A 14217-nucleotide genomic window follows, 5' to 3' on the forward strand; every position below is an offset into this window, starting at 1 on the left:
GCAATCAACAACACACTGCTCTCAGTGCTAGGCTTAGGAAGCAGAAGGGACCAGATAATCCTACACCACCAGAAGCCCTAGGACCCCCATCAGGCACGGAAAGCATATTGCTAAGCATAACGCAACAGACGCACCAAATGGAACAATAAATACAACAGGAAAGATCTAAGCTTAACGACACTTATTTGACCGCACAACGTGAAGCTCGTAAGCGCACAGATGCGGACCCCTTGTCCAACTCCAGAAATCCAGCCTACCGCTGCATTGGGAACGCTACAAATGGCACTGCAGGAGGCCGAATTTTTCAGAACTTGAGATATGGCAGTGGAATTATAGTGCATTCCACAAAGTGAGCAGCATCCCTCCAATACTTTTTATCAAGTACCCTAAGCCCACCGGACATAATCTGATTACAACATGCCGACCACCGCCCGGTAACAGTATTGGGCTATTAGGACCTATTATACGCTATTCAACGCAATATACCCTCGCGTCGCTACGCTGATATCCAAAACTATAACTGCCACTGCCCGATATTCCTATCGCCGCACCGAAACTTATCACCAAACAATAGCGGTTACGCTCCAGAAAAGGGACAAAATCAATGCAGACGTTCTGAACGTGTACAGTCCCCCAAAAGACAGACAGGGGGAATTTACTACCCTCCTAAACTCGTAAAATTATTACGGGCACCAAAGACAATGTAGTGGTTGTCGGAGATTACAACGCTCCCCACACCACGTGGCCTAAAGGAGAGAACATCCTCAACTTGGAGGAAAAGCTAAGACTACAACTATTTACCCATCTGACAACACCCACATGTTTAGGCAACAGTATAAGTAGAGACAATTCCAGATCTCGCCTTCACTTACAACATTAAATGAGCAACTTGGACCAATCTAGAAGAGAACTCGTGAAGCTATCATCGTATCCCGAGTGCATCCACATCATCTCCCACGCTCCCTAGAGCCATAGGTGACACCATCCTAACGGACTGGATTCCCTTCCGATCCCACCCACTGCCTGACCACATTCCGAGCAATATCTAGGAATGGGCTCCACACATGTAAGAGGCCCACGAGTAACATTCAAAAAGCTCGCGCACTCGTTGCAAACACCAGCAATAGACCACCACGCACACCATCTGTGGAAGAGCCGCAAAAGCTTGCTCAGACTGGAAAAAACAACGCCTCAAACGCACCTTGTAACACAGGTTAGCGGCCCCCTCAGTGGAAGCCAATGCCTAACGCAGTGCAGGTAGTTACCCATGGATGGGTTAAAACTATGTATTTCTTTACAGGAGAGTTTAGGCACTGCACAAAGGTCAAGCGTTCTGCGTAACATGCTGGAACGCGACAAATGCAAAATGACTGAGTAGAACGCTGCAAAGAATGGCGGACGAGTTCCCGGCTACAGACAAAGAGCTGATTCAAGCCTTAGTCGCACGCTATAGTCTAGACCAACCTTACCCGCTTGTAACACTTAGTATAGTGGGGCACCTAACCCAGAACTGGATGCTGCAATCACAATAGCAAAAGTTCTTGTGGCTGCACAAGCAGCAAAAAGAAACACGGCATTGGGGGCAGATAAAATTACAAAGGCTATGCTTAGCAACCTCAGTGATGATATCTTGGATTACATTACCGACTACCTCAACCAACGCTGATCAGAACAAGGTCACGTACCCCTGGAGTGGAAGAAAGCAAATATAACAACCATACCTAAACGAGAAAAAACCCCAGCAACCAAGGCCTTGCGTCCCATCTTGCTCACCTCTTGCACTGGCAAACTGTATGAGTGTCATACAAAACCGCCTTACAAATTACATCGAATTCGATCACCTTTTCCCACCTACGAGGCTACGCTTTAAGTCAGGATTGTCCACACAGGACGCCTTTCTTCTTCTGAAAGAAGTCTTATGCTGCATACCTACGGGTAGCGAGCACCTAAGTCTTGACCTCGACATCAAGGGGGCTTTCGATAACGGCTTACATGAGGCTATACTCAAATAAATCAATGTCATAGGATGGGGCGAGCGAATTTGCATATGTCAAGCTCTTCCTCACTAGCCGAACAGCAGCAATACGCATGGGACAGACTGTCAGATCCTATAGACATGCCTAACAAAGGAACCCCTCAAGGAGGAATAACATCGCTCACTCCTATTTAACATAGCTATGCGCAGACTCGCTCATGCCCTACAGGAAGTCGCGCAATTGGGCTACACCTTATAGGCGGACGATATAACCCTTTGGGCTACATAGGGCTCTCTAGCGCTGAAACAGCAAACACTTAAGGAGGCGGCCGACATAGTCTAGTTTCGCTAGGAACAACGCACTTAGCTGCTCCCCGTATAAATCGAACGTTATCGGCGTTCACAATCCTCGATATAGAACGAATGGACAAATAAATCTCAGCGTGGACGGCCTCACCATTGCTGGTCACCCAAGCCCAAATTCTGGGTTGCTGAGTAAAAGCAATGACAAGGCTACACACAATCAAAACTTTACGCAGCATAACTAAACAAATCTCTTAGATGATACGCCGCAGGAAGTATCACCATAAAGGAATGAAAAAGACACCTTACGACTAGTCTAAGCCTTCTTCCTTAGTCTAAAATCGTACGGGCTTCCGTACCACCACCTGAGCAAGTCCGAACAATACGAAGTAAAAGCTATAATTCGTAGCGCTTATAAATCAGCCTTAGGGCCGCCTATGCAAACTGACTAAGAGGGTTTAGGCCTTCGGCCTACATAACACTTTTGCGGAGCTTTAATGTGCGGTACTGGTCTCGCAGAGAGACCACCTCAGCACTACCGCTGCAGGCAGAAATATGTTAGCCCGCATAGGAGTCCCACCCCCTATGAATACATAAGATGCTATATGGATATGACTAAAGAGTATCGCAATCCCATATTCACCATACCGTTTGCAAGCATCTGCATAACGATACCCACAAATTTCGTTGTTTGGCCAGGGTCAAATAGCTACGCACCACTTGGCATTCAAACCACGTCTAATATATGTAGATGCTGCTTCACACGCAAAATGACGTTATACAGCAGTAGCTGTAGGGAAGAAACACTAGACCCTTGACATCGCATTCTTAACCACATCTTGCATAACATTTGCGGAGACTGCAGCCCCAGTCCCAGATATCCAAAATGAGGAGAGGCCACCCTTTCAACCATCGTACCTGACTCAAGAAGCGTGTCGCTTATTTATGACAGGCCGTTTACCTTCTACTACCCTTAGGTTGCTAGGCCGTAAGCTACAGCTCTACCACACAGCAATATGGTGCCCAGGACCCGCAGGCAACGATCGCGCTGATGCTCTAGCTCGTGTACTTCGTAACCAAGTGGAGCAATCCAGCTCACGCGCCTTGCCTGTGACGAAACACCCACGCGAAATGTCGGAACACCAGCGTTTGACACACGAAAAATACGCTTACAAATATAAATCAAATGTAAAACCTTAAAGGTGAAGAGGCCACAAACTTCAGAAAAATCCAGAACGATGTTTACCGCACATCCGAAAATTCACGCGCTCTACCCTACACAATATCAAGCTAGATGCCCGTGGTGTGGCGGTAGACCAACCCTTTCCCACATTTCGCGGACGTCTGAAAGAGTGTGGCCCGAGTGCGACCTAACATAAACAAACAATCATTAGCCGATCAGTGGCAGGTACAGCTTGTTAGCTCGGACCTGTGGGTGCAGAGGACGCTCCTCCAGCAAGACCACCGGGCCGACAAAGCCAGTGGATCCCAGGACTAAGGCAGCCACCCATGGCTCTTTGAACCCTTTTCCCCGACTCCCTTTCTTAATATAGTTTAATACAACTACTACAAGCAGCAAAGGCACAGCAAGCCAGGCAGGACTTCAGCACCGATAACGAAAAGACGGTCGTTGGAAGGGGCAACGGGAGACGCTTTTGAGTCTCCCGTTGCCGTGCCGCAATAAGGAGATTACAGGGATAAGGAAGATAAGCGCGCAATAAGAGGAAGGGGCTGTTCACCGAGATCGCGCCGCGTTTCGACGCGTCCGATGCCCCACTGTCTGCGCATGCATCGGCGCGTCAATGGCGCGTGTCCGCAAGGGTGCGTGTGGTCTGGTCTACAGTGACGAGGCTGACGGTGGCGACGACGTAGAGTGACCTCGGCATGTTAAGTAAATGCTGTTATGATTTTGCGGACGCTCTCCTCACCTTTTTTTGTGCGGCCTACATTTAAGGTAAGTTTATTTTTCATGCCTTCGGACATTCGTGGGTCGGCTTAGAATCAGTGCTGGCCTAGATTGTAGTAAATACGGTAGCAGTAAAGTTACGGCTGTTAAAGTAACACTAAAGAGGCATTACATCACGGACGCACAGGCACATTTAGCTATCACTTTATGACTAGAAACACTCAGTGTCACAATGCTGACATGATGAAGAGCGCCGGTCTCGTCTTGAAATCGAGCGATTCAAGCTCCTTTCCGCTTCTGAAAACTTGAAATTACATAACACACACAAGACTAGGCGCTCGGAAAGATAGTGCACGTGAAGTGATCACCATCTCAGCCTCCCCAGCGCTTGCAGCTGCCGCGGATAACCTCCAAGATACAGCACACGCGCTGCAAGTGCATTAGGCAGCACAGGCTGCGATGCGGAGCCATGGCAGGACCAAGGGAGATGCATATGCTCACCTGACCGCTATCACTCGCTTGATCATGCTGCCATGTGATCTATTCTTTCTATGCTTGCCAATTCCCATAAATTTTGATAGAAAAGATTCTGCTTCCAACAGTTGGCAGAGAAACGTTTTTTGTCAAAGCAACAAATTTCAGTGAAATTGTTAGAACAGTTGCAAATTTCGAGCTTTTCTACATTTTAAATGCAGTATTTGAATACGGAAATATCAGTGCATCCCAAGCTAATGGTTCATCTGATGACAGTACAGTTCAGGTAGCTAGTAAAGGGGCTCTGTTGATACACTGCAACATCTGAAGCAGAACCCCCATGTTTTATTTCCCAATAGACTGAAAAATTATTATAAGCCAACAAAAGAGTAAGTAATAAGGAACCAGACCTTGTCCTTGGGAGAAGTCAATAGCAATACCCTTCTGGAGCTGCTCACTACCGTTACGGTGGAGCCCGATGGCCAGTTCCTTGAGATCTGCAAGCAGGAAGGTTAGATTTGACTTTCATCTTCAAACTTGTGTAAATACTTTCATAGTTCCATATACACGTTTGACAGATTCAGTTCAATCCACCATCAGCCACAACACTCGTTCCTTAATATCCACCATTCATTGACAACACACAACCGCTGGCACAGTTCAGGTTGCATTTGAAAATGCTTCGGCAACTGCCCTATTTGCATGTCAAATTTAATCATACTTGTCAAACCATGCAGGTTACGTAAGTTGCATGTCGAAGTAACTGCACATCATCATCATCACATCATATCAGCTCAGTGAACTGCTGTGAATGTCAGTAAGCTAGGAACTTGGGCCTATTGTGTAGCGAAATGCGGAGGCTAGCATAATTAGTCTAAGCACTGGGCACTGCAGAAGTCCCTCAAGCTCTGGATCCTTGCAGCAAAGTGTCATGAGTGTACTAATATACGCCGCAATTGAGGCAGAGTGCTAGCGAACCAAGGCGCGTTTTACAAAAGGAAGCTTCCACAACCACAGAGCACATTGGAAGTACAAGTCATGTTCATAAAATTTGACCAAGCGGATTGAAGTACAAGTGCAGCACCATTCATTACATTCCGTTTTCGACATATCGCTGTGTTATTCTGACATACAAGAGAGAAAGACAAAAGGGAAGGAAAGACAGGGAGGTTAGCCAGTGTTAATACCGGCTGGCTACCCTGTACTGGGGAAAGGGGTAAACGGAATAAAAGAAGGAAGAGAAAAAAAAAACAAGCAAAATGCACACAGTAACGCGATGTTCTGCGCAACAATAGTCAAAGGCGGTCGCACAATTCACATGTCCTTAAGAACTTGAGCAAAGCCCTTAAGGCCTTGAGTGCCGAAACCCATCTGGACAAGTGTCCTGGAACTTTCTCTTCTGGGAAGGGGCGATTGTGCAGTTTTTCGAGCGCGGTCACGAGCGCTCTTCTTGGCACATTGTAACGTGGACAGTCACAGAGGAGGTGCGCGATCGTCTCCTCGCAGCGGCAGGTGTCGCAAGCAGCACTATCGGCCCTTCCAATGCGGAAGTAATACGAGTTCCTGAATGCCACGCCGAGCCATAGGCGGTACAGAAGTGTTGCTTCCGCTCATGGTAACACTGGCGGAAGACGGAGTTGCAAACTTGGATCCAATCTGTGAAGACGTGTGTTCGTGAATTCACTGGTGTTCCACAGAGTTCGCGTGAGCTCGCGTGCGAGGGAGCGAAGACTTGTGGCTGCATCTGTTCTTGACAGCAGTAAGGGTATAATCTGGGCACCATCATGGGCCGACCGGGCAGCGTCATCCGCACTGTCATTTCCCGAAATTCCGCAGTGACCCGGTATCCACTAGTAGATTATGTGTCCCTTGTCGATTGCGTAATGGTGGAGTAGTCGGATGTCCGCTACCAATTGCACATTCCGTCCGTGGTTGAAAGCAGACAGCAGACACTGGAGAGCTGCCTTTACTGACATACAAACGTGTTCACAGTGCGTTTAGCATGCTTCTCTGGCAGTTCAAGATCATTCAATTGTATTTTTTTTCTTAAAAACGTAAATTTGCAATATTCGGTAAGAACCACCAAAGGCGCCAACAGCGAGCCAACGCCGTCGTGAGCACCGCGGGAAAACGGTGGTGACAGGAGGCGACGCGAGAGGGCGTGCCTGCGAGCAAAACAGACGGAGCCCCCCTCGCGCGCCTATGCAGCGGCCGTGGCCATGCAAATGACGCCGACCTCGCCCATCCCCTGAGTCATAGTTGCGCCAGGAAGTGCGCGCGTGCAACCGTTATCCCGTAATAGCGCACGCTCGCCTATAAGTTCGAGCACCTAAAGGCATATATTCAGCTATAGCGGAGAGCCCTGCACGTTATAAAATGTCAGTTTACGTGGCGTACAGACGAGACTACAAATATCAGGCCGTTTCCTTTCTTCTCGTTCATTATATACATACACACATACAGATATGCACGTACATCTATACATAGATATATGTGTGTGTGTGTATAAACGTAGCCAATACACGCAAATACTTGTCCGGACTTATTTGTCCAAGAAGTATCTAGACTTGCGCATCTAGTGCAGTACCGGTCAATTTTATCCAGTGGAAAACAAAGCGCCGTCTTGGGGAATGCCACGTGATAGCCAGCGATCCTGCTTTCTGCACCCAATCCGTTCTGGCGCCAACGCTAGCGAACGGCTGCGCTGCACGCTCCGCTCAGGAAGCTTGCAAGCGTACCGTGTTTGTAGCTATGCGAAGGGCGCATGCGCGCTTCCGCTCCGCTCATCAGCGGAGCTACGCCAAACTAGAACTATAGCGAAGCTGGACGGTCCGCCAGTGCTGCCCGCGCAAGCAGGCCTAGAGTTTCGCATAACACTACACAAAGTGTAGTGTTACGACCATAGGCAGGGACTACGGGGGGCTCCGGGGCCCGATCCCCTTCCAGAGTTTTCCGGGAGCGCTGAGCCCATTGGTCACAACTAAAGTGACATTACCACTGCTTTGTCGCCTACATCATTTGAGGGTTCTTTGGACTTTGCTCGACCTGTTCACTTGAAAGTGCACTACGACTAAAAACTTGCTGCGTCATTGCTGGCGTAGACGTGCATGGCTTTTAATTCATTGTTTAGCTTTATTTCTTCAAATCCTGATTATCGGAGGACGCGCGTATTAGAAGCACTAGCGGCGGCTGCCTTATCCGTATATTTTTAACTCCAATATGGTTTAAATTTCCACTGCAAACAGCATACACACACGCAATATATTTAAATATACGCACAAGACAAAGTTCAATATATATTCTAAAGAGATTTATGCAGCCAATAAAAATGATTTCTAAAGATATGGGTAGCATGTGCCTAGAGAAAGAATGTATTGATGTATGTTCCCCATGCTTCGAACTGCTTTGCGTGCTTTTTTTTTACCATTGAAAAACACATAGACTTCAGTAATCCGTTCAGCAGTGGGCGAAATTCACGTGAACGTTGCGAGTCAGTATTCCTTCACTTTCCAGTAAGCAATGCCAACGACTCAAGAAAAAATTTCTAACAATATACAACATTTCTTAGGGATGGAAACGCCGTCAGTAGCATTCAACTGTCAAATATATACAGGGTGTCCCAGTTAACAATCGCGCACCAAGATTTAAAAAGAGGAGAAATGCGTTACTGGAAGAAAACGTGGTACATATTGCTTACAGTACAATGGAATAGATGAAGTAATAGTTCTGCGGGAGCCCGCCAGGTGGCGATAATTATTAAAGGGGAAATCAGACATCTACCCGCTCGTAGTAACGGCTACAAAGGAAACACAATCGTGTTCCTCGAAAGAAAAGCTACAGTTGAAAAATACCCTTGTAGGTTGCTGTGGATTTCCTATCTAGCAATTGCTACGAACGGGTGCATGTCTGATTTCCCCTTTATTAGTGGAGTAGCTTCCAGCAATATTTTTCGTTACCGAGATTTAATTGAGCAACTGTATCAACCGGTATTACCTAACCAGCATAAATCCTTAGAAGATAGGGACCTGTAGAATCGTCTAGATTTATCCGATTGGGTCCAAGTCTCATTCTGCAACTTCAGTACCTCGCCCGGCTTTTCATTCCGCTCTCAGTGCTTTTTCCGTGTGTCACCGTTATCCCAACGTACAAACAAAAGAAAAATTTATGCACGTGTTTATGTATTAGCTCAGTAATTGCAGATGGGAAATCCGCGCAAACAACGTAAATGCGAAGGCACGATACGCTTCTTTTTTTTCTTGAAAGCATGAGCATTGCAAGTGTCCTATATGCAGATTTTTGCAGTTCCTGTTTTTACACAACGGAGTACCTAGTGGGTATCACTTAGTGCCCTAACTGACATAATAACAGAGTTTTTCACCACGACCACTCACAGAAGAAAGGAGACAACACGGGCGCTTTCTGTGTGTGGTTTGGCGCAAACATTGTTTATTATGTCGGATAACCACCTAGCCCAGCAGTTCGCTCTTCTTAATTGACGCAAGTTTACTTCTAAACATTGCATTCGTGGTGAAAGAAAAGTCGCGCAATTGGCTTATTCCGCTGGTATTTGATTGAGCAACAGGCCTGTCTCCTGATGAGACCTATGTGCTGCTGCGAAAGCTAACTACCTTCTGCTCCCCCTTGCCACCGTTACTCCAGTTCTGGACGATTGCAAAATAATGTGATAATGTGTATTTATCTTTTTAGTACAATGTTATTTTCTTTCTGCCATGTCTTTTTCTTATTGTTTAGAAGTAATGAACATGTCACGTATTTCATATACATTTGTGTAGGTATACAGGTTGTCCCACATAAGTTGAGTCATCTTTTAAAGAATGGAAGGCACTCTGGACACAAGGTGAACCAAATGCATAATGTTGGCACTGGCCTAGAGTTATTCAGGCCATTGCTTTTATTTTTTGCCTTAAATAATGGAGTAGTGATGTTTAACTAGTCAACTTCGTAGGTATTGGTTGCAGTGGTCAAGTGCGATACGCAATGTTCCAGCGCACCTTGAGATACCTCTGAATAAATTGTTTCCAACATGATATATCTCACGTGGTGCTTTGCTGCTCACATGCTCCTAGCCAAGCGTCGGGGAGGTGATTAAGCATCTAAGGCCACGAAAAAGAAAAGACCAAAGCAGCATTTTGATTCTGCTTGAAAGAATGAAATTGCGAAGCGCGTGAGAACGACGGAAGGCGATGACGGCTGCTACAATTTTGCCGTTGTACACAAATGACCTTGTCGTGGTTTTTGAATTGAACGAGGATGCTACAACTTTAAACCTTAGGACTCCAATAATGGCGGATAATAACACGGGGACAAAACTAACTAATACTAAAAAAATCTTGGCCATATTCAAAGAAGGTTAAGCATGCCTTCACACGATGACTCATTTCGCACTGGTACCATCTGCTCTGCTTCCCAGACTTACTGTCTACCAGACGCTTTTTGATATCGCACTCCGCATCGCTTCGCAGTCGCAGTATCGGATGGCCGCGTCTGGCTTCACACTTGTGCACCGCAACCGGTGCGTCAGTTCGTGACAGAGTGCGCCCACAGGCTGTTCCAGTTTAGCGGTTGTAGTCCATACCTTATGTTCCTTGTTTAAACAAATCCCAGTGAACTGTAACGCATTCACTTCTCCTGAGGCGCCCGTATCCCTGAGTGTGCCACACAGCAACGCTATTTGGGCGTGCCCACCATTGATCCGCAGATAGGCTTGCTCCAATGAGGAAAATGCAGATATAGTTTTGGCTTTATGTGCGTAAAGTCGACATAGAAGGCGTGCATTTGAGCTATTTCAACGCTGGCATCCAGATACGCGTCGGAAGTCAATTACGATTGGGCGTGCATACGAAACACTGAGACAGACAGAGTTTTACGAAGAAACAACAAATCTTTAGTTTTCTTGAGACCAACGTGCAAGTGTTCGTAGTGCGAGTGCTAAATCTGGACTGTCAAAACCCTCAGTGTGTAGAGTGTGTAGAGCCACAAGCAGCTGCACGAGTTGTTCGAGCGCCGCCATTCCTATAATCGAAAGGACTTCCGAAACTGGCTTTTAATCAAGAAGGAAGAGTACCCAGGCTTCGTAAACAAAATAGTGTGCACCGATGACCAAGTGAACATCCACAACGCTCACTATTATAGCGACGAAAACCCTCAAGGGGTTTCGAAGTCACATCAGCAATATCAACGGTCGGGTAACGAGTGCTGGGTCACTTACGGTGGCACTATCACTGGCACCTCATTTTTTTGATAACATGCTTACGGTCGAAAGATACGTCAACCACATCCTTGATGGTGCGCTTTAAGATTTTCTTTGTGAAGTTCCACTGGCTAGGTTCGAGGATATTTTGCATCAGCAAGTTGGTGCTCCCGCGCATGGCAGCAGCAAAGCTTGCCAATGGCTGCATGAAGTATTCCCACAGCAGTGGATTGAAAGGCATGGACCGATTGCTTGGCCGGCACGGTCACCAGATTTAATTCCATTCGATTTCTTTCTCTAGGGCCACGTCATGTATCAAGTGTACCAGACGCCAACCACAACATCAGAGAACGTAACAGGAAAATAAAACAAGTCTGCAACTCCATCTACGATCACGGACTCCTCGGAAAATGTGCCTACTAGAAGCCAAATGTGCATTGCAGCAGATGGGAATCCCTTCGAAGACACATTGACATCAAAGGGCGATTTTCGGATTTAAGATATCTGGAAAATCGTTCCAGCCCTAACGTCGCCTCCCCACCCAACCCTCATTACACTACGTCGGCAGGCGGCCACCTATTGCCCATTTCAACCACCAAGAAATAAAGCTATGTTCTTGTTCTATTTAGCCTCCTTAGACGCTTTATCGCTTTGGTACTACCAGGCAGGAACTGCGCGGCAGGGCTGCCAGGTGTTCGGGAGAAAAAGGTGCTGAAGTATTACGAAAAGTAGCCAGAAAAGTGGTCTACTGCAGTAAACATTAATTGGTAGCCAAAGAAGTAGGCGCGGAGCGAAAAACCAACAGTTGCAATTTGCCACAATAGAAAAATGAAAAAAAGCGAGAAACATCTGTAGTTTCCTGCTTCAATGATGACACCTATGACTATGACGAAAAGGTTCTGTTTGCAAGAGAGTAATATGTGGGTTCTTTCTTATTTAGAAGGCACGCACCTGAAGAAAAAAGGAACTGTTCAACGAGACGACCTCGCGCGTCTGTACGAGAGTCGCTGTACTCAAACATAAATATTGATTTAAACTGACGTTGAAATGGACGCGATTATATTTTTAAAATAAACTGTTAGTGTCGAACGACATTTTGAGGCTGCTGAAAACAACTTTTCCACTTCAGTGTGGCAAACAAACATGTGCACAGGAACAGCATGAATTGAAATAGAATACTATTCTAGAGAGAAGGGGGGCAGCGAAAACGAGAAAAGAATCGGGGCATGCAATTTCTGTATAAATGGCATGCTCTATGATTTTGCAAGGTAGGCTTGTTAGTGAGATGGGAACAACTCTCCCCACCTTCTAGTCATATGGTATGATGCCAGTTGAGAGTGACTGCGAGAACAGCAAGCACAAATAAGCAGCACTGATGTCTTTAGTATTTTCTAACACTTCTGAGTTTATGTTATCTACTCCGGCTGAGAATGTTAGTTTAAGATTGTCAATTAGAGACAAAATACCATCGGCAAAGAAGGTTACTGATGGCATGACACTAGTTGAGTTGTTAACTATACAGGAAAATGACAAGCTAGGTTCACAGGAGAAGACTGACACAAAAGCTGTAATAAAAATATTAGCACATTCAACATCATCGACCGTTTCACCGTTCTCGTTGACTAACGCAATACTGCTTATTTGCCGAGAATTGATCCCCTGCCAGAACTTTCTTGGATTAGTGGCCAGTATTTTTTAGTAGATCTTCGTGAAATAAAGACTGTTTTGCCTCCCGAATAGCTGATAAGTATGCGCGTTCCGCTGCGTAGTATTTATCCGAGGCACATGTGTTTGTCCTGCCGCTTGCTGCACGGTACAAACGTTTTTATTATTATTATTATTATTATCAAGCCTCTTCAAATAATTGGTGAAACATGGCTTCTGAAGTTGCGCTCGAAACGTTATCTTTGGAATGAACCTGTCAGCTAGATTATTTATTTTTTCTTTGAAGCTTTGCCAGTTGGTATCGATATCGTGTTTGTTAAAGGATGCCTCGAATGAAATAAAGAAATAGAGATTATCGCGTATAGCCTCGTTGTTGCCTTTGTTAAATATTTTCTTTTGAAGTTTCTGGCGTGGAATTGGCGCAATGTGAAAGGAAGCGTGAATAACCTTATGGTCGCTAATTTCCTTCAGATAGGTAATTGACGATAAACTGTCTGGTCGACTCGTTAGTATTAGGTCTAATATGTTAGCTGTGTCCGGTGTGACGCGCGTTGGTTCAGATACAAGTTGAGCGAGGTTAAAATTAAAACAAACATCAAGGAAATTTCTTGCTTCCGTCTGATTTACGAAAGACGGAGCTATATTGTGCCAATCGACATCAGGAAAGTTGAAGTCTCCGAAGAGGAGGAGGTCAGCTTTGGGGTACTGAAAAGTTAGTTTGCAGAGTCCATTGCTAAGTTGAGAGGCAAAATCTGAGCTACTGCGAGGGGGCTATAGCAAACGCCCAAAAGAACTGATTGTGGAGCGGCATGACAATGAATGAAAAGGATTTCTAAGTCGGATGTGATGTTAAGAGGAAGCTTTAGCTCGGGCCCAACTCCGACGCGGCCTATTCAAATACATGTAAAAACGCAAAAACATTTTTCTGAGATAACCCCTGGACCGATTTTAATGAAATTTGTTTCATTTGAGAGAGAAAGTTAAATTCTAGTGACTGTAGGAAGCGGAATTTTGATTTAGGGCTTGAATTTTGGTAAAAAGATTTTCAAGAATTCAGAAGTTTGAAAAAAATAGAAGCACGAAGTTTACAAACTAATAGCTCTTCATCAAAAACAGATTTCGCGATTCTGTGAACGGCATCCATTAGACCATTCAAAGCGGACAAATTTGATAGGTCATTTTACATCTTGCGTGAATTTGTTACGTTATTTACAAGGGTTCTGCAAAAGTTGTAATAACACATTGACACATTTTTTGACGTTCATGTGTAACATATCAATTTTGTCCGCTTTAGATGTGCTATCAGATAAAATTCACAGAATTGCGATAACATTTTTTCTTGCTGGGTTATGGAGTTGTAAACTTGATAGTTTCGTTTTCTGAAAATTTGCGATTTTTGCCAACTTTTAATAAAAATTTGACAACCTAAATCTAAAATTCGAAACCAACAGTCACTAGATTTTACGTTTTTCTTCTAAATGCAGGAAACCCCTTCAAATTTGGTGCAGTGGTTGCCTAAAAAAACGAATTCTCCTTTTACATGTATTTAGATAGGAGCACCCGAGCTAAAGCTTCCTCTTAAAGGGACACTAAAGGTTACCAGAAACTCAAGTTAAAGTGGTAGAGCAATGTTCTAGAACGTCTAAGGCGTCAATTTAATCGCGAACAGAGCTTTAGTAACCG

The 14217-nt window shown here is 45.3% G+C and overlaps 1 protein-coding gene across 1 annotated transcript in view; it reads right to left on the reverse strand.

Annotated features, from left to right (window-relative positions):
- LOC126524112 (spastin-like) overlaps positions 1–11110 on the reverse strand; it is a 31668-nt gene extending 20558 nt beyond the window's left edge. The window contains exons 1-2 of the mRNA XM_050172472.1: positions 10933–11110; positions 5069–5155 (exon numbers count right to left, since the gene is read on the reverse strand). Of these exons, the coding sequence (XP_050028429.1) occupies positions 5069–5155; positions 10933–11110 (265 nt within the window). The remainder of the gene's footprint in view (positions 1–5068; positions 5156–10932) is intronic.
- Positions 11111–14217: the final 3107 nt, after the last annotated feature.

The sequence above is a fragment of the Dermacentor andersoni genome, chromosome 3 (genome assembly GCF_023375885.2).
Source record: "Dermacentor andersoni chromosome 3, qqDerAnde1_hic_scaffold, whole genome shotgun sequence".
Taxonomy (NCBI): Eukaryota; Metazoa; Arthropoda; class Arachnida; order Ixodida; family Ixodidae; genus Dermacentor; species Dermacentor andersoni.